Source organism: Saimiri boliviensis, chromosome 4 (assembly GCF_048565385.1).
Source record: "Saimiri boliviensis isolate mSaiBol1 chromosome 4, mSaiBol1.pri, whole genome shotgun sequence".
NCBI classification, from domain to species: Eukaryota; Metazoa; Chordata; class Mammalia; order Primates; family Cebidae; genus Saimiri; species Saimiri boliviensis.
The window spans coordinates 129,172,215-129,199,903 of NC_133452.1; the positions used below are offsets into that span (position 1 = coordinate 129,172,215).

The 27,689-nt window shown below is 37.3% G+C and overlaps 1 protein-coding gene across 4 annotated transcripts in view; it reads right to left on the reverse strand.

Annotated features, from left to right (window-relative positions):
* Positions 1-14,072, reverse strand: part of MLIP (muscular LMNA interacting protein) — a 267,113-nt gene extending 253,041 nt beyond the window's left edge. The window contains exon 1 of one of the 4 annotated variants that reach the window (XM_074398184.1): positions 14,018-14,072. In XM_074398184.1, the coding sequence (XP_074254285.1) occupies positions 14,018-14,059 (42 nt within the window). In that variant the 5' untranslated portion in view covers positions 14,060-14,072. Of the gene's footprint in view, positions 1-5,581; positions 5,866-14,017 lie in introns of those variants that run through there. The other 3 variants (XM_074398182.1, XM_010337147.3, XM_074398191.1) reach the window with 3 other exon arrangements.
* Positions 14,073-27,689: the final 13,617 nt, after the last annotated feature.

Sequence of the window (27,689 nt, forward strand, 5' to 3'; positions counted from 1 at the left end):
TTTTGGAGAACATTATCTTAATTATCAAATCTCTGATATCTGGTGCAGAGAGACCAATCCTATAATACCCTTATTGACATCTCAGAAATGTCTTACCTCCCTAAGAAAGGAAAAAATTAATTAATTTTTCTAAAAATTCAGGAGTGACACCGGTTTCAGAAACTCGGAGTATCCTAGTTCAAAACAAACAAACAAAAAGTGTTACAGCATAAAATGCTTTCAAATCATTCCCATTGTTAGGACATTCTGAGGAATAATTATAGACTTGCTACCACAGGGCTATGTGAGAAATTGGTGTGTCAATGGTTTGTACACAGAATATTTCTGAGCTACTGAAACCTATGGTCATTACATCATAATATACTTTAATCAAAGTATAATAATTGCCTCGAGGGTTAGGATGTTCTTTATCATGTATGTTCCCACTGCAGCCCTTAGTACTCTGTCTTACTCAAAACAAGTGTCCAGGAATGTATACTGATTTAAAAGTCTTCTTTGTTTTTTCTGGGTACATTGCCACCTAATAGGCACTAGGTTGCATCTCTGCAGATGCTCACCAACACCACGCAAACTTGTCATCAGGTAATGATATCAGGAGTTACAACCAAGCACTGGTCTCGTGTTTTTTGTTTGTTAATAGATTTCTTCTTAGAAAGTAACTAATTTTATTTGTATTAATGAAGTTATAAATTAATAAATTATTTTGGCTGGGCATGTTGGCTCACGCCTGGCATCCCAGCAATTTGAGATGCTGAGGTGGGCAGATTGCCTGAAGTAAGGGGTTTGAAATCAGCCTGACCAACATGGTGAAACCCCACCTCTACTAAAAATACAAAATTAGCTGGGCATGGTGGCGCATGCCTGTAATCCCCGCTACTCTGGAAGCTGAGGCAGCAGAATCGCTTGAACCCAGGAGGTGGAGGTTGTGGTGAGCAGAGATCGTGCCATTGCACTCCAGCCTGGGTAACAAGAGCGAAACTCTGACTCAATCAATCATCAATCAATCAATCAAGTAGCCTTATTTAAAGAGCTATCCTCCACTGAATTATCACAGATTTCTGAAATGTATAGTTCTTTGTAGTTTTACATTGTAACAACAGTTTGTTTCATTTCTTTTCTTTTTTGCTGTATTTAAAAATACGTGGTATGGGCCGGGCACGGCAGCTCACACCTGTGAGGCCGAGGCAGGCGGATCACCTGAGGTCAGGAACTCAAGAGGAGCCTGGCTAACATGGCGAAACCCCATCTCTACTGAAAATACAAAAGTTAGCTGGCGTGATGGTGCACGCCTGCAGGCCCAGCTAGTCGGGAGGCTGAGGCAGGACAATCACTTGAACCCAGGAGGTGGAGGTTGCAGTGAGCCGAGATCTTGCCATTGCACTCCAGCCTGAGCAACAAGAGCAAAACTCAGTCTCAAAAGAAAATAAATAAATAAAATAAAAAATAAGTAAGTGGTAGGAATTCTTTTTTCTGAAATCAAGAAGAATGTTTTATTATGAGATTATAAGTAAATTTACATATCATTTGGTAAGTCTTTTACTGTCAAATTCAAAATAAATCAAATTTTAAATATAAAAAGCAAAATTATTTAAAATGCAAGTTTTCAGCTCCTTATATTAGATACATCCTGTTTAAAAAAAAAAATCTAATTGTCAGTTGACCTATTTTTTTTCTCAAAGAGTTGCTTTTTTACTCAAGGAAGCAATATTTATGACATTCAGATATTGACTACTGTGTTGACTTGATTGTACCAAGTTTCAAAATAAAATAAGTTGAATCATATACTCTTCTTATTATTTTTGTAATATTATTGAACATTCATTATTTGAGAAGATAAAATTCTCTTGAGACATATTACGTTAATGCAATATAAATTATTAAATTTATGCATGAGATCTGTTTGTTCTTATAATCTCTTAGAGAAAGAAACCATTACTATATCAGAATGCCTGGAGGTACATGATCATTTTTACTATATTAATATATGATTTTTTTTCCTTTTCATTATGAAATTTCAGTTGAAAGTAAATATAAGTAAAATTCTTTGTTGATGCATTTATAGTCTAAAAGAAGTTTAGAAAATAGTCAAGATTTGTTGTCTTAGTTTTATTTATTAAACATAGTACATAGAAACTAGTACCTATTTCTTAAACTATTCCAGAAGTAAGTTCCTGTTATAAATATAAACACACCCAGTTTGAATGTATTGCTTTGTCTATCATTATTCCAAAAATGCAATTCATAAATAAAATCAGACTACAAATTAATATGCTAACACAACATTTCCTAAAGTATGTTGCAGAGAACACTGCTAGTTCTTCAGAATATTCACTGTTATTGCACGCACATTAAAATGTATTACATTGGTAGGTGAGTTTAGAAAACATTGGATTAACCTCCAGAGTGCCTCACAGTCTTTAGTATGTTAAAATACAAATATGAGTCTCAAAGGGGAAATTTACTGTATAATGCATTCCCTGCTCAGTGTTTTCTGAATATTCTTGAGCACAAAGCAGAACCACTTTTTATGAAGAGCTTGGAAAATCAGAGTTCCCAGGAAGAGGGTTTGGAAAATATGTGCCAAGAAAACAAAGTATCCATTCAGCCTCAACAGCAATTATGGTGGAACTAACCAAATTGAAACATATTGTTACAAAACAGTTTCCTCCCTTTTTACACCTCCCTACTTTTTCCCACAAGAATAGCTTTAGTTTAATCTGATTTCACAGAAACAATGACTAAGATATTCCACATGGCTTAATAGATGGTTTTCAGAGGGGTGGAAATGTCCTTCTAAGCCTATGTTAATTGATTTTTCTTCTCATGTTTGAAATATGGGAATAATATCAACCAAATTATGAGAAATTTCACTTGGCATTTGTAGATTTAAGAAATTTTGAAGGATTTTAATATTGTTCCTTTACTTCTGATTATGTATTGATTAATAGATGTAAAAGAGGCACCTTCAAATGGTAAGTACCTACCAATATTTTAATCAGTAAACAGCAACAAAATGAGGGCAAAAATCAATACTTAAAAGCAGCAATTCACTCACCCAGGATAAGACAAGATTTATATTAGATATATAGCAAATAATCTTGTTTCACTTTTGTCTTGTCTGTTTCTTATTTTGTCTACTTTTATCTTTGTGTGGAATAAACTGATGAATTCTAAAATGCTGCAGACTGTTGATTTTCTTACTTATTTACTATAGATCTTACCTTAGAAATTTTTTCAAATAAAACCAATAATGCATGTTAAGTGTGTGACACATACAGTAACACTGTTCATAATAAAGATCCTTATGAGAAATACAGCTTTAATTTTAAACAAATGCATAATATTATAATGTATCCATATTTAAATATTTTATTGGAAAAATATTTTCTTCTTTTAAAAACCAGGCTTTTATAAACTTTACTATTTATAATAAATTGAATAATTTTCAGAAAACAGTGAACTTCACAAAAACATATTTTTCAACTGTCTTCAGCAACCTACCCAGTCATACTGTGTTACATTGGTATTAACATGAAACAATGCTAGATGAATTGAAGTTTTGGATATTTATTCACATAAACAAACAAAAAGTTCAACTAAAATAACTTTTTCTGAAAACTCTCAAAGATACAGATTTTCCAACTCTTAAATAGAAAATACTGAGCATAAGCGAAGCTTTTCTTGATAACACTGTCATCAGAACTCCTGTATCTGAAAGGTGCCAGGTTCCTTAGCTCCATTTGCTTGTACACTTAATTACCCCAGATACTGGGCTTTCATGTGTTTCCCCATCCCCAGAACAGCCTCTCTTCTCAGTGCAGGTGAATGTTCTTATGCCTCTGATATGCCACCATATTTTCCCCCAATTTTTGGAAGTCAATCTGAGGCTAGCCCTAGGCCTCTGCTACAGAGTAATGTTCATGAAGAAAGCTACTTCCTCTAAGGAAAGGTTTTTGCTCACTTCTAGATTTATAGCTGTATGCAAGGTAAAGTCAGGCATGCACAACGTCTGACTTTCCAGAAAGTGAAATGCTAATACATTGAATCACTTCAAATAAGAAGTATCCTCCATCTTCACTTTGTGCACTTGCCCTGTGTCCGCTATGCTAAATTGCAAAACTTCCTGCAAAAGCCTGCCAGGAAGCTCAGGGTCAAATTTCACACTAATTCATAGCAACTGTTTATTCAAGTATTTACTTACTCCCTATCTGGTTCCATAAAGGTTTTATGACCACTAACCCATAATGCTTACCATATCTGGGTTTTCCTTTTACTTTTAAATGCCTTTTAACTTTTCTCTTTACACATTAAAAATTTTGGCCATGTGCTTTTTAAGTGAGTCAGGCCAAAAACAGTTTAAAAATAGGCTTTGGCTAGGGATCTCATATACATTACAGTTTTTATTCTTCACAAAGCCTTCAGATTAGCTATTATTGTTCCCTATCTTACACGTGAATTAACTGAGACTTGGAAAAATGACACAAAACCCATAGTCTTATGTTTGGTAGTTGTGGGCAGGAATTTGCACCATGCCTCTTCTGATTCAAAATCCCTGATTAGCTCTAGAAGGACACATGGCCTTTCCAATCAGTCAAAAAGCAAAATACTCTGTGGCCACTACATGTTTGGACAATCAACTAGAGCAGAGCTCCACAGGGGGTACTGAAAATGATGACCTGATTCTTTTAAGAAAAGGTTATATTTTATCCAATATATTACTTTAAGACCTTGAGATTCTAATACACTTTGGGTGTGTTCAACCCAGTATGGTTCTTTTTTTCCATTTTTCTTCTTTTAATATCTTGAATAGTCCATAAACCTCAACTTCATACACCTAGAACAATGTATTCCCACGAATTTGGTCTTATTATTGTCTATATAATCTTACTTTCTGTTATTTATGCTGACATTAAAATTAGTTATGGCCTGTTCTAATGTTAACTCTGTAGCCACAGTAAATTTACAAACATAATTAGCTACCTATGCTCATCAGATGAACCATGGACAGCACATTCAACTCAAAGTTACAGTATATTTTATATCTGAGCAAATATAAGTGACCACTATTAATCATTGACATGTAATTGCTTAGTATCAAGGCAAAATTACTTTTATAATTCCATGGCAAAAAAAAACTTTATCCTTATACCTACCAGAAGTTCATTAAACTTAATAAAACATTAAAATATTCTATAATGCTTATTTTTCATAACACATATTCCTGGTATCTCTGAGAAAAATTAGACTTTGAACACTTGCTAAGCTTCACATACACAAATAAAACAATCTTCCAGGCAATCACGAGGAGAAATCAGAATAAATGGATTCCAGTTTTTAAAATGAAGGTAAACCACATCATGTAACTAAATCAAATTTGCCAGTATTTGTGTACTGACATTTTATGTATAACTTTATTACATTGTTTTCAGGAAAGCCCATGAAACTCATTAATGTTAAAGTTATTGACCAGAAAAACATGGAAACAGAGACTGACTAGTGCAACTTTTCCTATCTGTGACAGTTTCTCTACCACCCTGTAAATTTCATTATAAATCTGTGTGTGCTAAATCTCATGTCTTACCTTCAGTTTCTCCTCTAAATTCTTGTTTAATAAGCTTCTTTTTTCATGCTTTTCAAGTTCCATATTGAAAGAGAACGTGGAGAGAAAGACTGAGAGACACAGAGGTTTGGATTCTGTCTAGAAAATGATTTGACCTGCTTATATCTTAGATATTGCAGGACATTCCAAGTTGTGAGAGCCTAGGACACTATCAGAGAGCCCTAGCGATAGTTTCTGGTTAGCTAGTGTTTCCATTTATAGATGTTCAAACCCTATAAACAGAGCACTGAAGAGAAGTCAGGCAGCTGGCCTTAGATAATGATAAATGTCCCTAGATATAAAAGCAAACTCTTCAGGATAATCTTCCAACAGGTTAAGCTCCCTGAACCAATAAAGATGCACGTGACAAAAAGTCACAATCAAAGAATTCAGTAATAGCTGTTGCAGCAGAATAAAATAACTCTAGAATAAACACCCAATAAATCAGTTAAAAAGAACAAATGTAATAGTCAAATTGCAAAAAAATCAGCAGGTCTACCACTTCCAAATTCCAATTTGTATCCTAGTAGTGTAGATATTTATGTATTACTTTGCAGATTTTTTAAATGTTGCTGAAAGAGAAAGAGCAAAATTATAACTAATTAAAACTATAATGGCATGTAAACATACATTCAAAGGGTGTTATCAACTTTATTCCATGGAGAGTTGACAAAATGATGTTTAAGAATACCATGAAGTAGAAGTGTTTTCCTTCACGAAAACAGATTTTGTTCTTCATTATTCTGGCTTTTTCACAGGGAATAAAGTTATGATATAGAAGATAAAACTCATTTTTTTTCAATGAAATTTTTTCAGAATTCTTTAGAAATTGTTACATGCCTTAAAGAAAATTAATTGGGCAACTTAATGGTAAATAATTATCCCTATATTTTGCAGCAAGACAAAATATATGGGTGGTCATAGAAGAATATAAACGGATTTCATAGTAAACTAAGACTAATCTCTATGGTGATTTAATCCCTCAGCCTGTTTAAAACATCCTTTAAACACCTGTTTTTTGGTGACATTTGTTTGTTTACTTTAACTCAAATTCTGTATCAGCTTTTCCTTCATAAGAAAACATTTTAGAAAGTGTGTTGTGAAGCTCTATCCTTTCAAGCAATTGCAGTCAATCCTCTGTTGTCAGGCAGAGTTGCTCCAGAATTTATTCTGCATCATGATGGAAGGGTTGAAAACTTGAGAAGTGAAACATTGAGTAAGAAATAAACACAGAGTCAGAAATAAACCTATCCTTCAGGGTGATAAATTCAGAAACACTATATTAGATTCATGGGCAAAAGCGGCTTCCTCTTTTGAATCAAATCTAAATTCCAGAAAGGGAATTATTTGTGCTGGTTATTGTCCTAACAAGTTGGAAAACAAAAATCTTAAGGATTGATTAACATGCAAGATTGGTATGTGCCCAAAGCAAGGCAATTGTTAAAATCTTAAGTGAATGGAACTTCCTAATCTCCCAAGGAAAAAAAGAAGAATTATGCCGTGGCAGCAAAAGGAAACTCAATACGTGCTCAGCGTGTGAGTTTAATGCCTGAAGACTAAATCCAGGATCCAGTTAGGAGGAAACTCTGCGTGATGCAGAGTTGGTTGGCAGATGAGAAGATGATAGTGATTTGGAAGAGATGCGAAAGGCATGAAAAGTTTTAGTTCTACAAATATGAGCTGAGTGCCTATAGTAGATAAAGATTATCCTAGGGGCAGATAAATTTTTAAATAAAATAATTGAAAATAATAATATAATTAAAAGATACAATCCCTGGATTTGGAACCTCAACAAACTCACAACCAAGGTGTGACTGGACAGTAATAGAATAACCCTCATATCGCACAGTTCCTTAGCGCACTCACCATGTGCTAGGTACTGCTTTCAGGCTTTCCAAGTGTTATTTCAATTAACTTTCAAAATCACTCTAGAGGGTAGATATTATTATCTTCCCCATTGTTATGGGCTGAACTTTGTGCCCCCAAAATTCATATGTTGAAGTCCTCATCCCCCAATACCCTAGAATGTGACTGTATGTAAAGAATAGTTCTTTAAAGAGGTAATTAAAGTTAAACGGAGTCATTAGGATCGGCCCTAATCCATTGTGAGAGATTTCTTCTAAGAAGAAATTAGAACACACACACTCCCAGTGGGAAGACCCTGGGAAGACTCACTGAGAAGATGGCCATCTACCAGTCAAAGGGAGCAGCCTTAGAAGAAACCTACCCTGGTGCCACAGGGTGAGCAGCAGCTGCCGTGAGGAGAGTTTGGTAGGAGATCTCACACCACCTTGCTGGCAGAGCCTACCAAAAAGCCAGAAGACAGAACGTATGCTGACTACGAATCTGTGAATTAATGCATGGACGGTGTTTGTAAAATAAGTGAAGACTATCTGAACAGAATGATCCCAACAGCCCCTCTGTCACATTGATTTCATCAGTTGTTTGATTTTATTGATAATCTGGCAGAACTCAGCTGCCTGGTTTAGCGAGCTGATACCCAGACATGCCAGTCTTAAAACAAAGACAGAATTAAAGAGAAGATCTACACACACCTGGGTCACCAGGCCCAATTGAGTTGGGAGCACTAGGGGAATGAGGGTGGGCTTCACAGGTGTGTACAAAGAATGAGCTTCAGTGGAAGTTTGGGATTACAGTGTTCCTGTTTCCACTTTGTTACACTCTAGCCAGAATGGCATGTATTAGACACATGTGAGGGTAATAACTGGTTGATAAACCTGTTCAACTTGAAGCACCTGCTGTCCCCCTTTCTCTTTTTTTTTTTTTACTTCTCTCTCTCTCTTTTTAACTTCTTTTTCTTTTTTACTTTTTTTTAACTTAAACATGTTTTATGATGATTTAGGTGAAAGTTGTTCTTTGTCAGTTAATGTTGGCCCCAGTTAATTTTTTCAAACTGTCCACATCTGCATTATGACATTTGCTATACTAACTATTCTTCAAAAAGAAGTTAGAGGTGGCAAAAAAAAAATTTTAATAAAAAATAAATTTACAAATATTTTTAAAAGGGAGAAGCCAACTGTGCTGACACTTTGATTTCAGTCATCGATCCTCCAGAACTTTGAGGAAACAAACAAACCTCTGTTGTTTAAACCATCCAGTCTGTGATATTTGGTAAGGCAGCCAAATCAAACGAATCTACCCGTTTCAGAGTTGAAAAAGCAAGACACAGTTACGCAGCTCATAAGCAGCAATCGAGTCTCCTAGCCTAAGCTTCTCTCCAGCCCCTGTGCCCTTCAGCTTCTCCTCCGAACAAATCACTTCATCACAGGTGTAACAGGAGACTAGATAAATAGCGCCAGCACTGTGTGGTGAATGCTTTCTCTTCCATGCATTTTCAGAGATACGTTTGAATATTTGAATATATTTTAGAAATGCTTGAGGTGTAAAAGCTTTCTTTTTTTTTTTTTTTTTTGAGACAGAGTTTCACTCTTGTTGCCCAGACTGGAGTGCAATGGCATGATCTCAGCTCACCACAACCTCCACCTCCCAGGTTCAAGCAATTCTCCTACCTCAGCCTCCTGAGTAGCTGGGATTACAGGCATGAGCCACCATGCCATGCAAAATTTTTTTTTTTTTTTTTGTATTTTTAGTAGAGACAGGGTTTCACCATGTTGGTCAGCCTGGTCTCAAACTCCCCACCTCAGGTGATCCGCCCACCTCGGCCTCCCAAAGTGCTGAGATTATAGGCGTGAGCCACTGCGCCCTGTCAGAAGCTTTCTTTGGAGGAAATTATGCCAGGCAAAAGCTAGCTCTCATCTACTTGCTGGTCAAACAGAAAAGCGATCAAGCCACTCTGGTCTCCTTTCCAACAACCGTGTTCCTCCCTTAGGCGTCTTCCTGGAGTACCTTCCCCTCAGATAGTCACATACCTCCCTTCGCACTTCATCCAGGCCTTCCCCGTCACAAATAGCAAGCCCATGACTCTGCTCACTCACTTGCTGTTTTCTTCTTCATAGCTTTTCTCATCTTTGGTATTAAATTATGTCACATTATATTTTAAGTTTATCTGTATGGACTTCTATGTAGTTTACTTCCCCTGCTAGAGGATAAGCATGAAACTGCTTTATCATATTATTCAGGCACATACAATGTAGTATGGGCTAAATAAATACCTGTGAAAAAGGAAGGCAAGAGGAAAAGGAAGGAAAGAAAAAAGCAAAGAAGGGAAGAAGCATGAGAGGGAGAGCAAGGAAGAAAATTGATCCAGTGAATGAGACTTTGAGACATTTAATAAATAATTATTTATAAGACTTTTGGCAGGAAACAGAGGAATAAAATACATATTAATCCAACACAAATCCTACTACAATGAATACTGTATTGATTGTTCAAGACACAGATCTTACATAACTATTAAAGGAGAAAGAAATTGATTTAGGAAGCAGAGACAACTGAATTTGTTTGCAGATTCTGCTACTCTCTAGTTGGCTCATTTTGAGCAAACTACTGACCTATCAGAGTCTCAGTTCCCTGGCCCCTAAATAGAGGAATAATGCCAACCTTGTGTGTTATTACAAGAATTAAGTGTGGTAAATTTTGTGTGTAAGGAACTTAACAGAATGTCTGGCATTAAGCAGTTTCTCAGTAAAAGCGTGTGACATTATTTCCCTCATCTACATGACATTTATGTAGGAAAAATGTGACTTCAAAGATGCTATCCAAACTCTGATAAGTATGACAAAAACCATTAAAGCAGGGTTCCCCAACCCCTGGGCCATGGACCAGTACTGGTCTGTGGCCTCTTAGGACACAGGCCGTACAGCAGGAGGTGTGGCAGCTGATCCAGCAGAACCACCGGAGCTCCCCAGCCTGTCAGATCAGCGGCAGCATTAGATTCTCATAGGAACGTGAACCTTATTATGAACTGCGCATGTGAGGAATCCAAGTTTATGCTCCTTAGGAGAATCTAACCAATGCCTGATGATCTGAAGTGGCACAGTTTCATCCAGAAACCACCCTCAACCCTGGCCCCATCTGTGGAAAAACTGTCTTCCGGGAAACCAAAAAGGTTGGGGACCACTAAAACAGAGACTAAGGGAAAATATTTGCAAGGTATTTATCTGATAAAAGATTTGTATCCAGGATACAAATTGTAAAGAGTTCTTGCAACTCAACAATAAAGAGACAAATAACCCAATGTTAAAAAAAATGGACAAAGGATTTGAATAGACATTTCTCCAAAGAAAACAAATGGCCAACAAGCACATGAAAAGATGTTCAACATCGTAGGGATTAGGGAGTACAAAGCAGAACCAGGAGGTAACACTTCACACCTATTAACATGGCTAAAATAAAACACAAACAACAACAAGCATTGGCAAGGATGTGAGATGCTTGAAACCCTCTTATGTCACTCCCAAAATTATAAAGTGGCACAGCCACTTTAGACAACAGTGTGGCAATTCCTCAAAATGCTATGCATCTAATTACAGTATTACCCAGAAATTCCACTGCTACGTATGTACACAAGAGAAGTGACAACATAGGTCCACACAAAACTTCTACCTAAATGTTCGTGACAGCATTATTTTTAATTGCCAAAAAGTGGGGAAAACACAAGTATCTATCAGTATATGAATAGTAAAACAGACATGGCATATCCATACGGGGAAAATGATTCAGCAATAAAAGGGAGTTAAGTATTAATACATGCAAGAACATAGATGAACCTTGAAAGTACAGTAAGTGAAAGAAGCCAGTCACAAAAGGCCACATATTATAAGATTCATTTGCATCAAACGTCCAGAATAGGCAAATTCATGGAATCAGAAAGATCATTTGTGGTTCCCAGTAGTTGGAGGGAAGGCAGAACAGGATGTGACTGCTAACAAGAATAGAGTTACTCTTTTGGATGATGAAAATGTTATGAAATTAGATATTAACGATGATTTTGCACAACTTTGAAAATACACTAAAAATCACTAAAGTGTACTTACAATGTAAAAGGATAAATTTTATAGTATATAAATTATATGTTAAGAAGGCTATTTAAAAAAAAATCAACAGAGGAAGATTTGTAATTCCTTTTTAAGATGGAAATTTACTTTTCTCAGGAATATAACACATAAGGCACTCCAAACAGTAAATTAAAATTTAAACTGCAGTAGCCGAGCAAGAATTCCATTCAAAATTGAAACAAATGACCACCGATAGATAATATTTGGTTCAAGATATTGCCACCTCACTTCATTTCTTTGCATTCAATACACATGTTTCCTGAATAAGTGCCTGATGATTCTGTGCCTGCATTCAAAAACTGGGACAAAGTGGAACTTGCAGCAATTAAAATTGCTTGTTCATCTACTGGATCAGAGAGCCAAACGTAAATTAACTTTAATAGTGGTGATTTCCCCTCACCTGCCATTTAAGAAACTTCCTTCTACACACACACACACACACACACACACACACACACACACACACAGATGCTCTACTGCTGAAACCACAGGTAGACAATTCATGAATAAAAACAAATGCTGTTTTCTTTTGAAAGAATGACAATCTGTTAAACATGGTGTAGACAACCCCGGATCTTCCCCATTATATGCTCCAAGGATAAAAATCTTTTTACTAAGACAGAGATCCTTTTCTGGGACAATTGGTGCTTTTTAAATGGGTTTCTTATCATTCCACATAACACATCCAGAATATGAATCAGTTATTCCTGCCATGGTCAATTCAGAAGCCCGTGTAACTTACACAGTCATTTAGTGATGGACCAGGATACTAAACTCAGCACATGCTTCAGGTACCCAGGAGGTTAATGCAATTGTAGCTCAGACCCAGCACTGAGCACTGATCTCAAACATCTAATTTCTGATCTGTTGGTGTTGCTCTTAGTTCCGACTTCATGCCTTTGTCTCTGGAAAGCTGTGTTCCAATTGGTGGTCACAGCATTGGGAAGGCAGAGGGGAGTAGGCAAGCGAGAGAATGGTTCCCAGCTCTTTCTGGTTGTCTCAGCATCCCTACCTGAATCTATTTATCAGCTTTGGCAGCTTCAAACTCTCGAGGAGCAACTATCAACTCCTCTACTGGAAGACTTTTAACCTCCCATCATCAACCATTTTAAGGCATCCCTTATGGCTCCTGTAGGCAAGCGGTAGTGAGTTCTAAGAGTTGTGGTGGGTACTCACAGCTTGTAAAAGGATAATGTCTATAGAGAGATGTCTTAAAGTTGAATTTGTCACTATTTAACAAATATTGTTTGTTGAAGCTGCCAAGAAGATAAAAAAGCCAACCCCAAAATATCAGTAGATGATAATTATGGTAATGACAGCTTAACAAATGTACCTTTGTAATTACTGTTCTTCAATGAAACATAAACTATTTCTACTAGAATGTGACTTTTTAAACTTCTTCTGATACTACTTTTCCCCTTATTTTGGTTCTGGACCACACTTTTTGAATGACTAAAAAAGGCATTTTAGTCCATTTAGGGGAGAAAACATGTTCTTTCTAAAATTATTTCTGAGATTGAGTGTTTTTTGAAGCATTAGAAAATATTTTAACCAAGTGAGAACTGTAAAAACGTTGAAAAGTGGTTTTAATTTTTGCATCTGAAAACATGCAATTCCTTTATTGAAAACTTACTCAAAGTAAAATGTGAGGTTTAAAAAAAAAAACACTACTATTAACAATGACGATAATTTCTACATAACAACAGTAATTGTGATATAAAACTAAATTCATACCTTCAGAGTTTATAACACAAACTGGCTAAGATCAGTTAAGAAGCAAGTCCAGCATGTTCCATTTTCTCAACTACTGTATTATAGCAAGTATAATTTTCAAGGGGCTTTCAATATATTTTCTTTTGTTCATGGTTACATCCGCAGAGGTACTTGGTTGAACACGTTTTGCTCTTGCATTCACAATCAACATATTTCTAGGCCCTTTCAGCAGTGGATATACTTCCTAGTAGTTCCTAGTAGCCACTTTCTGTCTGTCTGTCTGTCTCTCTCTCTCTCTCTCTCTCTCTCTCTCTCTCTCTCTCTCACTCACACACACACACACACACACACACACACACACACACACACAATTGCTATTTCAGGAGTAAAGACAACAAGCCAAGATAAACTGACAAGATTTTAGGAAAAAAGACTCAGAAACAGAATTATAACGTGTGTTTCTAACTTTGGAAAGGCGTTCTGGATTTACATTTTCATTGGTCTTTATGACTTAATCAACACAATCAGATTCAACACCTAGCTCACCCCTCCCCTAAACCCAGCAGCTTAACTACCATGGTTGTGTGGACACGACAAATCACTTTACCCCCGAAGTAACAGCTCTGTGCCCTTTGAGACACTGTGCCCAGAATATACTTTCAGTTTTATCAGCTGAAATTGTAACATGTTCCAAAGCAATCTGCACTTATACAGAAAGAATGCTTACCTTTCTACTGACTTGGAAGCAGCCTGCAGGACAGTAATCCATCAGGGAGGTCAACGGCCACATTCCAGAACAGCTGACCCTGTCAGTCTTCGGAAAATACTGTTTACTCTGTAACTAATACTGGATACCAGGCACAAGAGGCAGAAACCAAATTTTAAAAAAAGGGTTAGGCATAAACCTCATTCCCACTGGGACCACTTCACAAAAACAGTAGTTGCTAAGTTCCCCAAAAAGATTTCTTTATAAGAATGTCTTAGCAATAGTAGTAATTTTGAGTCAAGTGTGTTGAAAAGTTTTGCAACATATCCAACTAATTTTTATTGTACTGATGAAAATTCTTTAAGCTTCCCCAAGGACATAAGTGGTAGCGGAGGAAAATGTTACTGAAAATTGAATTTCTCTTCTATTTATATTGACCGGATTTTTTAAACAGAATTAAAAGTCCTTCTGAAATGAAAGGTCAATTACGCCAGAGAAGAGAGTCAGAATTATGCAATAGATGTTCATGATAAGGCCGAACAAACTTCACACTCAGGTAGGACAGTTGCCCTGCTTCCCAGCCATCAAGAAATGTCCAGAGAGGGCAGACTTCTGATGAACCTTCCTCAGATCCCACAAAGTTTTCTCACTAATTACTGTCAACAGGAGTGAGTCCATGTTACCCCAAAGCCCACTACTTCCATGTCTACCCTCTGTGCAAAAGGATCTGACTTTGGGCTCCGGCCCACGTGGAAACCCCATTTAAAGTATGGCCGGGAAAAAGACTCAGAATTTGAAAAACAATCCTTTGCTCATTTATTTGATTATCTGTGGAAAATATATCATCCCAGATTAGCTTTGTCATCCCACTCAGTAAATCATCCCATCCTGCCTTTATAGTGTATTTTTAAAAGAAGGAAGATATCACAATTATTTATTTGCTTTTTGGGATCATTCACATTGGAACTCAGGGTCCCTAGTAACTTGTAACTGCAGCACCCTGAGTTTCTGCTATTTCAAAAGGTTTTAGAAAGAAGCCCAGTTACAGCAAAACAAAAAACAGGTAAAACCAGAGGTTCCTGGGTTGGAGATTAAGTTTGGTGAATGCTACTTATCACCATACTAAAAACCCTCCTAGGGAGGAGCTTATTCACCATTTTCTATACCTGCAGTATGTGAAGAAGCATGATCAGGACTGTGCCTGCCCTACCTTTCACACAATGACTCAGTCGACCAGCATAATGACAGCCCCACTCTCACCTTCCTTCGGGGAGACACACTGCTTTGGGGACTATCCGAGAGTTTTCCTTACTCATTGCAAATAATAAAAATCCCCTTGTTAAATCCTCCTTGGTTGTGGTCATTGGGTCAACACCTGGCAAGTGGCTGAAACCATCCATTGCGTGGGTCACATCACTACTCTCTTTCATGATTTCCACTAGTTCAGTTGATTGATGTTGGTGTTTTCTAAGTGAATGCTCATGTAGAAAACAATGTTATTTTAGGACATCATTTGATTATTTTCCATCTGCTTCAGTAACTTGGTAATCATGGGTCAAATACGTCGACATCCCTGTGTGGACACTGACAGCTTTCAGGAACTGAACACACACTCTACTATCAAGACTTCAGTTAGGAATGAGCAGAGTCGCATACAACCATACACCACAGCAGGCTGAGGGCGCTAAGTGCTAAGTTAGGAGTATAAATGATGTGCTTCAAGAGCCAAAGAAAGAAAAGACAATTCTGTCTGGGGACACTGTTCATGATTTCACACAGATGTTAGATTTGAGCTGGGCCATCCTAATCCTTGCTGCTAAAAGTGATCTTTGGGCATCAACATTTACGTCATGTGAGAGTTTATTAAAAATTAAAAACTTGAATGCCACCCCAGACATACAGAGACAGAATCTGCACTTTAATAAGATCTACGGAAGATTCATGTGGGCATTCAAGTTTCAGAAGCACTGATTTAACTACTTTTAGAATTGCTGGAGATACAGAAAAAAGGGCATGCCAGGTATATACAAAAATAATGAAACCCAGAATATGCACCACATGTTTGAGGTGTTATAGCAGGTAGAAATAGAGGATTAATAGAGTACCTACAAAGGATTTATGTAAATGGTAAAAAAAAAAAAAAAAAAACACCACAACTACGTACTATGAGCCAGTGAGTCTGCTAAATGATTGATTATGCTATCTCATTTCCTGCTCTCAACAACCCCAGGCGGTAGCTGCATCGTTTCACAGATGAGAAAGCCAGCACTAACAAGGGCTAAGTAATTCTCCAAGTCTACATAGAGATAAAAGAGTAGAGCTAGAATTCAAAACTAGTATTTCCTTCCAAACTAGACCTCTCAGCCACTACCTACTCTAAGCCTTGAATTTTCTCCACCAGGAACAAATCCCAGTCCTCATCAACACTCCTCTAAAGAAGAACATGAGGGCCTGAACCCCACAGGTAGCGTATCCCAGGAAGCACACACCCTACTTCTCCTTCCATCCTGCTCTCTTTCTTAAACTCCTACACCTGATGGAATAAGAAGGAAAAACTGACAAGACTTTTTTTTTTGGTGACTAAGGTAATTACTGTTTCATTAAAAATACAACGTTTGGGAGACCCTCTCTTGGGCGACCCACTTTCTCAGCATGAGGAAGCTTTCTCTCACTCTCTTCTTTTCTTGTCTATTAAACTTTCCACTCCTAAACCCACACCCATAACATTTTTTAAAAACTTTTTATTACCAACTAAATTTATATGCCCCATGGAAAATTTGGAAAACACAAGGTACAAACAGAAAAATTTAAATTATCTGTAAAAGCACAACTGAAATATACCACAGTTAACATTAAGATATATTTTCTTTCAGGCTTTTTAATATATTTTAATATTTTATATAATTAGTGTTGTACTGTGCATCCTGTTTGCGACTTTTTTATTAAACAATACATTATGAACAATTTCCTTAGTCATTAATGCTTTTATCCATGAGTATTCCTAATGGTTGGATGGTGACAAACATAATTTTTCTCTAGTCTATCCAAGAGTCAGAGGACAGAAGCTAGATAATGGCACAGGTGCAGAGAACAGGCTGGACATAACCCACTTTAATGATAGTTTCTTACCTTTATCATTTTATAATTGACATTGGTCATATTGTTTGTTTACAATAACAAATAACTGCATGTTATAGGCAAATAAAATTATCAAATTTTCCAAAAATAAGAAAACAAAATCAGTGAAGCACTGTAATACTATGTCCATGAATAATCTATGCTTCTTACTGGCTATAAACAGTGTGTCAACAAAAGCTCTTGACAAAATATCTCTTAAAAAAATACATCAATCATATGTATACTATAATAATATTCTAGTAGTAATATATGCTCACTAGAGACATTTATAAAAATACCCAAAGGTAAAGCCATCTTATATAGTAATACTTGATTACAGGTAACAAAAACTGATGAGAATAAATAATAATAATGTATATTATAAGGTACAAGAGTATTTCACAGTACTCAGCCAGGTTTCATGAGGGCTACAACCAGAAATTAGAAACTTGAAACTCGTGATTAACCAGTTCCTCTGTCAGATCCCATGATCTCTTGTCTTTTTCTTTCTTTGTATATCTGCTTTTGTCTTATTTTCCTGAAAATACGCTTTATTTGTGCAAGTGGGAGAAGATGCCTGCACCTCCAGTCCAAAGTGTTCATGTCTCTCAATCCAAGGCATGCATACAAACTGATTTGCTTTCTCTGAATTTCCAATTCTAAATTCCCAGAAGAAAAAATCCAATTTGCCTGGCATGAGTCAGGTGTCCATCATGGTTTAATCTGTAATGGGTAGTGGGAGGTGGGGGCTGGTGGGGGAGGAAGGAAGGGGGAGACCAGGCAGAGTCACATAGTCTCAGTACAAGGGAGTTGAGGAGGCATCATTAAAAGGATCTACTAAAAATTGGGAAAACAAACCGAAGATACAACTGAAAAATGTTAACATTTTCCTGGAGTTTCTCCCAATCTCTTTTCTCTTCTTACATCTAAGAATATTTCCTTCTAGGCATTTCTATATATAGTATATTTTAGTTGTGATAATGATGTATAAACTTTACACCTTAATCTAAGAATTTTTCATATGAAAGTCTTGAAAATATTTTAAACCAGCGAAGCTCTAATTAGTCGATGTGCAATATTTCACTAACCATTCCCACTTCATTGAAAACTCAGACTATTTCCCATGGTTTCATATAAATCTCAGATGACCATCTTTGTGTGCAGAAAGCTAATTTTTTATTTTGAATTATTTCATTAAAACTGATTTCCAAATGCTGAATTTTACCAGATTAAAGAAAACAAAAATTGTCCAAGTTCTCCATATATATTGCTAAATTTCTTTCCAAAAGGACTGCATGAATGTGTCTTTCACATATCCTCAGCAGTATAAAATATTATTGTATTTAAAAATTTGTCATAGTTAACAATCATTCATTGTTGAAATAACTGAAAGAGGAGAATTGGAATGTTTCTAACAGAAAGAAATAACAAATATTTAAAGTGTTGGATACTGCAGTTACCCTGATTTGATCATTACACATTGTATGCTTGTATAAAAATAACACATGTACCCCATAAATAATAAATATGGCAACTATTATGTATCCATAAAAATTAAAGATCATTTTTTAAAATTCCTATACTGGAAATTTAAGATAGAAGTAACATTTACTGGCTTTTATTTTTTTAAGACAATCTCACTCTGTCACCCAGGCTGGAGTGCAATGGTACAATCTTGGCTCACTGCAACCTTTGCCTCCTGGGTTCAAGCAATTCTCATGCCTCAGCTGGGATTACACATGTATGCCACCACAACTAACTAATTTTTGTCCTTTTAGTAAAGATAGGGTTTCACCATGTTGGCTAGGCTGGTCTCAAACTTCTGACCTCAAGTGATCTGCCTGCCTTGGCCTCCCAAAGTGCTAGGATTACAGGCAGGAGCCACGGTGCCAGCCTTCGATGGCATTCTAAAAGCCACATGAGTATAAACATGGTTTCTTCTATGTAACTGCTGAGGCTTAATCACCAGACATTGGCCAAATATCATTAAACCTCCTTTAGCAGCCAGGACTAAACACGCAATTCTTCCTTGGTGCCACCCTTCATTCATCTCACAAACATTAGTTGACCACCTGTTAGTTGCCAAGCACAGTTTGAAACTTAGAAATATATAGATATAGATATATGGTCGCAGTTCCTAAAGGTACTGTTACATGAAGGATGACATCCCTCATGGAAGTAGACACAACAGAGAAGAATCCCTGTGTCACATTCAGGGCTTCCCTGCATAGCCCTGCAACTCCCTCAGTGATGCACACCCAACACATCCCCGGGCCAGCTCTGGTCCAAACCTGCACTTCAGAAAGTTCCAAGGAATGAGGGAGGGTAGCACTCTGAACACATTACAACCACAAATACCAGGCCTACCCAGTACTTCCCTCTTCTTGCTTAAATGAAAGAAGAATGCCTACAAATGCCTTATAAGAATGGATGAGGCTGGGTACAGTGGATCACGCCTGTAATCCCAGCACTTTGGGAGGCCGAGGTGGGCAGATCACTTGAGGTCAGGAGTACAAGACCAGCCTTGCCAACAGGGTGAAAACCCATATCTACTAAAAATACCAAAAAAATAGCGAGATGTGGTGGTGGCCACATGCAATCCCAGCTACTCAGTAGCCTAGTTACTCAGCTAGGCAGGAGAATAACTTGGACCCGGCAGGCAGAGGTTGCAGTGAAGCAAGATCATGCCACTGCTCTCCAGCCTGGATGACAGAGTAAGACTCTGTATAAAAAAATAAATAAATAAATAAATAAAATAAAATAAAATAAAAAGAATGGATGAGATGTTCCTTTGGAATTTATTCAAACATACCACAATTTTTTAAACCTAACTATAACATCTAGAGCAGACAAACTCTACACTCAGTAGTAGATTCTTATGACAACTCTCCCTCTCTCTCCCTCTCTCTCTCTCTCTCTCTCTCTGTCTGTCTGTCTCTGTCTCGCTCTCTCACTCTGCCCCTCTCACTGACTACAGTTTATTAATATAAATGTTGCTCCCAATTTGAGAAGTTCATTGAGGCATAATTTAGAATTAATAAACTCAGGCAATAGTATACAATTAATGTACTTCCCAAGTTAGGCAGGAATTTAATGTCACCCCATAAAACCAAGTTTTTGTGATTATCGAAGTACCAGCTGTGAACTGATCAGGAACAAAATAGGAATTTTGTTAATTATTATTACCCAGAAGAAAATAATTAGTTTCTTTGTAGGGAGAATAAAAACAAATATTGCTATTTCATTTTAATTTAACCACTGAGGTTGATAAAACTCAAAACTGGTTTACCAGTTTTGGTCTTCCTATTTCTGAATATCATAAACTCATTAATGCATTAGCAGATGCATGTTAATCTTCAAGTCCATAAATTAATTGGAACACTAGTCAATGGATAATTGGTACCTTGTTTTTAGGGGGCATGAAATAACCACCAAACCCTAAGATAAAAAGGGTGACTGAAACACCTTCAGAGAGAATGTAATCTAGCTTTCTTCAGACTTCAAAGCTTCATAAAAGTCTTCTTTAACCCTTTATCCTTTCCTTTTAGCATGGCAAATTGACTTTCATTCTCCTCCATATCTTGAAGATAAATCTCAGAACCATCAGATCAGAGTAACAGGGAGCATTTCCTGGCCTAATTGAGGTACTTGGGTCAATCACAGCCTTCTCTTCTCTAGCAGCATCAGTCATGAGAACCCACTGCACACTTGAGTTAGGAACCACACTGTCAATAGGCAATGCTACATTTTGCTTGGAACAGAGTATGGTACTTCTGAAATGCTGAAGATAGTTCTAGGCCATTTGTGTAGCTCAAAAATGCAAGAAGGGCTGGGAACAGTGGCTCACACCCTTAATCTCAGCACTTTGGGAGGCTGAGGCAGAAAGATCTCTTGAGCTCAGGAGTTCAAGATCAGCCTGGGCAACATATAGCAAGACGTTGTCTCTACAAAAAATAAACTAGCAAGGCATCAGGGTATGCATCTATAGTCCTAGCTACATAGGAGGCTGAGGAAGGAAGATCTCTTGAGCCCAAGGCGTCAGGAATGCAGTGAGCTATGATTGCACCACTGCACTCCAGCCTATGTGATACAGCAAGACTCTGTCTCTAAAAAAGAAAAATAAACAAGCTAGAAGATGTGAAATAATTTGTTTTTAATTTTTTAGAGCTTCTAGGAAGCCTCCAGATTACAAAGTGCAGACAGACACAAGCGTTAAAAACCAAGACTACCAGGAATCTGACCCCAGAGGCAGATAAGCAGTCCTGTCCTTTGCCCCAGGTTGTAGAACTCAGACCTAAACCTACAAATCTTGATTTTACAAATCCATCTCCTGTCACTTTTATGCCATTAATTAAAGACATTTATGTGTCATTAGACATTTTCCAACAGATCAGCTTTGCCACATAGGCCCAAGTAAGAGCTTGGAAAAGTATTTGAGTCCAACATCTGTATTTACGGCTTTAGGCATTTACTTACATTCTTTGAGCCTCAGTTTTCTACAAGAAAAATGCAGATAAAAATAGCAACTTTGCCACAGTACTGTTTGAGGGGTGTAGTGCAAAAAGTGATCACTGGACATCAGTATTATCTTTGTGGAAACTGCTATTCCTCTAATTACCCTAGGTTGTCAGTAGATGAACAAACCTGAAGAACAAACCGATAGCCAAGTGTCCATGGAGAGAAATCATTGTTGCAATTGAGGGAAACAAGTTAGTGGTGTGATATATTTAATGAGCTGCATCACTGCCATTGTGCTGCATGCCAATTAGGTATAAGTAATTAAGCCACAGATGTAAATGTCTCTAATTAGTATTGCTTTTACAGGAAAATTCAATTTTTAATTTTTCTCTTCTCATTTTGTCCGTTCTTCCTATCTGTAATCAGCATCAATATCAGCAATTTTTTAAAATACAGCTTCACTATAATCACTCACAGTAACAATCACTCACAAAAGATAGAGCCCCGTGCCCTTGAACCAAGATGTTCTTATTTCATTGATAGGTGTTTCAATGCATGGTCCAAGCAGGAACCTTCTCTACTAGGGTTTGCAGTACTAGTGGCAGTGAAACATCTGGACCACGAGGTCACTTCTCCTTGGAAGGCAATGGAGGGATGTTTACAGCATAAAGAAAAAAAGGAAGCAAGTCAATATTTGTGGAGGCTCTCCCAGGTATTTGCCATGGCTAGATGTTTTTCAATTTTGTATTTATATCTCCTGCCACTCTTATAACATAACTATGACATTATCCCCCTATTAGATGTGAGCAAGTTATACCTAACAAATGTCAAATAACTTGTCTAAGTCCCCAGCTAGAAAGGGCAGCACAAGAGTTTGAATTGAGATCTGCCCCACATAAAATCCTAGCCTGCTGTATTAGCGAGTCAGAGCAAAAGCCCTGAACTCCAAAGTATGCAGGTCTGTGCCCCAAGAGGGCAGAACCCAGGGAGACAGAGCTCTGAAACCTAGGAAGTGAGACTTTTGAAAGAGATGAGGAGGATCAAGGATTAATCAAGGAAAGAGGAGAGGGGGAATTAAGTCAGTTGATGATCACTTTCACTATAAAAGTTTTGCTCTGGGAAAGGCAATGGATGACTTCAAGGGTCTATCAGCTGGACTTTAGCAGTGGAAGCAGAGCCACTGTGAGCATTATGGTAAATCCGTAAGGGATTTACCATAGGAATTAGAGTTTACATGGTTGTGGGAAGAGCGGGAAAGGAAAGTCTGGAAGAGGGAGTTGGAAGATGGAAAACTCAAGAAGCGCTGACGTGGGTCGGCAAGACAAAGCTTTCAGAAAGACTTGAGAAGCAAACACAGCCAACCTATGAAGCAGGGCTGTAAGCAGGAGCTCAGGGAGGCCTCAGGAGAGCTTTTGCCTTTGGCAGCTGCTGCCTCTGTGGGTCTCGAATGAAGCGTCTGGTGATGGGCCTGGAGCCACATTGGTCAGCAGGTCCTGTAGTCTGGATGATGAGAGGACAGTGACGATAAACTGGGACCCACCACGTACCTCTGCACCTCTTCATCTCTGTATCTGGTGTATTTCCAATAGTGTATTTCCACTGAAGTTCCTCTCCTAACTAATGCTACAGGAAATTCCACAGGAAGGGGATTCTCCTAATGTACTTCCAAGCTTAATCAGGCTGTCAGTAGGCACAATTCAAGACAAAGAGTGATGCAGGAAAATCAGTTAGGAAGCTATGTTACAGAAGTCCACGCATGATGTGACTAGTAGAGAGGGAAAATATGATTTCAGAAACAGGAAAAAAAAAAGCACATGGACTTGGCAATTCACTAAGCAAATATCAAGAATTTATTTTTAGGGCTAACACTAGCTAAAATTAGAAATATCACAACTGACAGATAAATTATAATTGACAACAATGACTTGCACAAACATACTAAGAGTCCAGTTCTAGCATTAGCAAAGGATTTTAAACCTACATTGGGGAAACCTTTGTCTCCTGCAGCACATTCAACAGAAAAAGCCATTATTAAACTGTAGTTTTTAAAATTTTAAATATCAAAATATTTGTATACAAAATCTATCCAAACTTTATAAAAGTAAGAAAATTTCTTAGAGGTGACATAAGATTTTACTCACCTATGACAGGTTTTTCTTGTGAGTGTAAAAAAGTTATGCTGGATTTTTAGCAGTGAAGTTTCTTCTTGTTTGGAGGTTTGAAGATCTATGACTCCAACAGCCAAAAGAGTAAGATGTGCTTGGAATGTTTGCCTTCCAGAATATTTGAAGCAATTAAGCAACCTTGCTCCTATTTCCTCTAACTACTGAAAAATCAAATCTCATAAGAATTCCTGTTGATCCCCAAATCCATCCAACACAACTTATTAAGGCTCCCCTAGCCTACCCACAAAGTAAATAAGCCTCGAAGGATGCAAAAGAAAAGGGTCTTCTCTAGCTTTCTTAGGAAACAGAAAAACCAACAGCTTTTCAGGCAAACCCCATGTGAGCATCAAAATCTCTCCCTTCTAAGTAACACCATAGGCATAATGTAAGGATCACTGGACTGAGGGTTTAGATGTCCAGTGTTTCTTATCTCTGATACTAATTAGTTACTTTATCTTATTGAGAATCTACTTTTTGTCATCATTAAAATGAGTGAACTAGGCCATATAATCTCTTCCTTTTTTGCTTTTTATTAATTTCTTTTCTTTTCTTTTCTTTTTTTTTTTTGAGGCAGAGTCTTACTCTGCCACCCAGGCTGGAGTGCAATGGCACAATCTCAGCTCACTGCAACCTCTGCCTCCCAGATTCAAGCAATTCTGCGGTCTCAGCCTCCTGAGTAGCTGGGATTACAAGAGTACATCACTATACTCAGCTAATTTTTCTTTTTATTTTTAGTAGAGATGGGGTTTCGCCACTAAATCTAATAGTGACCACACAGAAATAGGCTCAATAAATTCCATCCACTCTCTGAGCAAAACATAATGCAGAAAGTTCTTGAAATCTTTGTCTGCTGCTAGCCTGTCTACCAGCCACATCTCTTAAAGTCTCCATATTGAATCATATATTGCTTTAAAGTTGAACAGTTTCCTTTAGCCAGTAGTACTTTCTGGTCAGACATTTTATCAAGATCCCAGGACTCCTACTCATAAGCAATATTTCCTTTCATCTGTGGGTCTTCAGTGGTTATCTGCTCTTCTTGTGACATACACAGTTTCACTTGAATGCCACTAATAACCTTCCCAGATAGATACTGGGAGTGACATCACAGACATTTTTTAACAGAGTATCTGAGGGCCAAGGAAATTAAATATTCAACCAATGCCATTTGGACATTTGTTAGTATCAAGTTATCATGCCTCCAGACTCATACTCTTATGTTCATTATAATTTGCTGAGGTGATTTTCAGATTATAATGTCTATCGGGGCAACCATTTTGAGAGGTACAAACATTGTGTAAGATAACTAGAAACAAGATTCATAACACAGAGGTGTTTTGTTTTTGGTCTCTGAAGTAAAATATTGGCCAGTGTGAACCCACTGACACATGGTCAGCTTGCATCAATGAAAACAGAATTACGTCACCACACCTTGTCCAGAACTGCTATTGTGCAAGTTAATGGAATTTATGTAGTTCTATGTCCTGCACAGATGCAAGATTTTTCTTCTTGGTCACTTTGTATGCTGGGAATTCCGGCTGGCAACACCCCACCCGGGCCTCACTCTGCCATGCTGGCTCGCACCAGCGGGCCTGTGTCATAGCTTGTACCCACATTTGGTGATTCTCGAACTCTTGTACTGCACCCAAGAAGAATGAGGATACACTGGACATTGAAGGGTGAGGAGGGCAGATAATAATTTTATTGAGCAACAGAAAAGCTCTCAGTGGAAAGGGAAAGCAGTGGGTGATTACCCTACCCAAGGCGGGAAAGTCCCCCATGTGGCTGGGTTGCAGACTTTAAACCTTCTGCTTGAAGGTGGGGTTTCACGGGCTACCTGTTCCTGTCTGCCTAGGCATTTGGCTGCCTCCTGTCTCTATGAGCACTATAGACAGAAAATATAAGTATCTGCAGCAGCCACCAAGCACCTTCAATTAGTTAGGTAAGCATGTAGTAAGAGAACAGAAAATGAAGACTGTAGTGAACCAGGCACTACCTGCCCCTACTCAGCTCCAGCCAATTGTTGCCATATGGGAATGCAGGTCCAGGATTTCCAGATCTTCTCGTTTTTCCAGCAAAACTAGTTTCATCTGTGAAATCTCTTGATTGCTAAATGTTGGAAACTGATTCAATTTTTTATTCTGTACAGGTTAAAAAAAGAAAAAAAACAAATAAAAATACCCCACCATCCATGCCTATAGGTCAGAGTAGGCCAGCAGATCACCAATATACAGTTTCTACTAAATACTAATGTTAATACAAGAAAAAATATTTGACTTATTAGTTTACAAGTTCCAGAACAATGGAACCAAAACTAAGTTCTGAGGGATTAGCATCCGGTAAAAGTAGAAGGCTACAGCACAACTATCATGGGTAGGATGAAGACCAAAGTCCTGAGTAAAGTATTTGCCTTAATTTACATCCCTCACGCCTATGATCCAGCCATATGCGATCACTTGTCCTTGAGTCAACCATACAGTCTGTCACTTCCAGGCCTTTGCACATGCAGGTCCTGGTGCCTAGAAAACCTCCATAACTTCCTTTGCTTTTATCAATCACCTCATCTTCATGCTCCAGATCTCAGGTTAAGTTTCATCTGTTCCAGCTAACAAAGAGCAACTCCACACCCTTTCTGATGGTTTTGCAGTGCTAAGTTCTGTGGTTTATCACTCACACAGTACTATTCTTGTCTGTTTTCTTGTATTTATTTCTAATGAGTCCAGAAGCAACTTAAAGGCAAAATCCCTATTTTATTAGCATTTGTAGTCTCAACTTCTAAAACATCGTATGGCACACAGTTAGTGAACAATATTTCTTAAATGAATATATGCAAAATAATAATGTAATAAAGATATTTTATAACCTTTCAGATAAATCAATTTGAAAGGTAAAAATATTATTTCAAGTAGAAAAAGAATAGCATTTCTATTCTCAGCTTACAGAACTTTCTGAGAATATTTTTTATATTATTTTTAAGATTATAAGCAAAAGGCAGGTCCTTTCCATTTCTTCCTGACTTAAAAGTAGGTACGATGATTGGATTGATAGCAGCCATGTTGTAATCAAGGAAAAGGTTTAGAGAATTAACAGAGATGTCACATCTGACACAGTTAATTCACTGAGCCAACTCCACATCCAATAATATCTAGGATTTTTTTTTTTGAGAAAAATAAATATTTTTTCTAAAAAAGAAAATGAAATAAAATAAGCTAAGATACTTTAAAGAAGGGGGGAAAAGCATCATTCTAGGAAGAAAGGTTTATTCTAAAGATCAATAAAAAATACCGTATATGAATTAATGAAGCTTCTTAGAAAAAAAAAGCTGTGCTCCATGAATTAAATTATTACTATTTACTGTCTCTTCCAAACAAATGCACATACATACAAAGTTACTTAGTAACTTGAAAGGATACTATATTTCAGCAGAAAATAAGTAGCATTTAGAAACCAGGGTATTTGTACGTAAAGCAAAGAATGGGTTATACCATACACAAAAGAAGAAGGGAAAAATCTATACAATTACATTAACTATTTTTTTTTCCCAGTGGAACATAATGAATGTAAACATCTCCTTGGTTTCTTTCGCACCATTGCCTGTGAGGTTTTTAAACAAACTCTTAAAGTGAACATTAGAACCTTTTTCATATGCTAGTGACTTCATTTCATTAACACTGATTCCAAGTTACACAATGCCTAACTCAAGTTTCAGGAAGTATTTGCAAATGAAAGACAATCTAAATGGAGTTACATTGTCTTTCTTCTTTTGAAAACAACTTTGTTAAACTGTTAAACTGACTAAGGCACTGGTTTCTATTATTTTTCAATAATATAATTGGCAAAAACATTAAAGCATCTTTCTAGCAGAGTCATACAGTGAGCAAAAAGCATTATTCAAAGTGTCTGAGACAGAGGACATCGCCACTGGCTCCATCTTCTGTCTCAGAGTCACCTCAGTC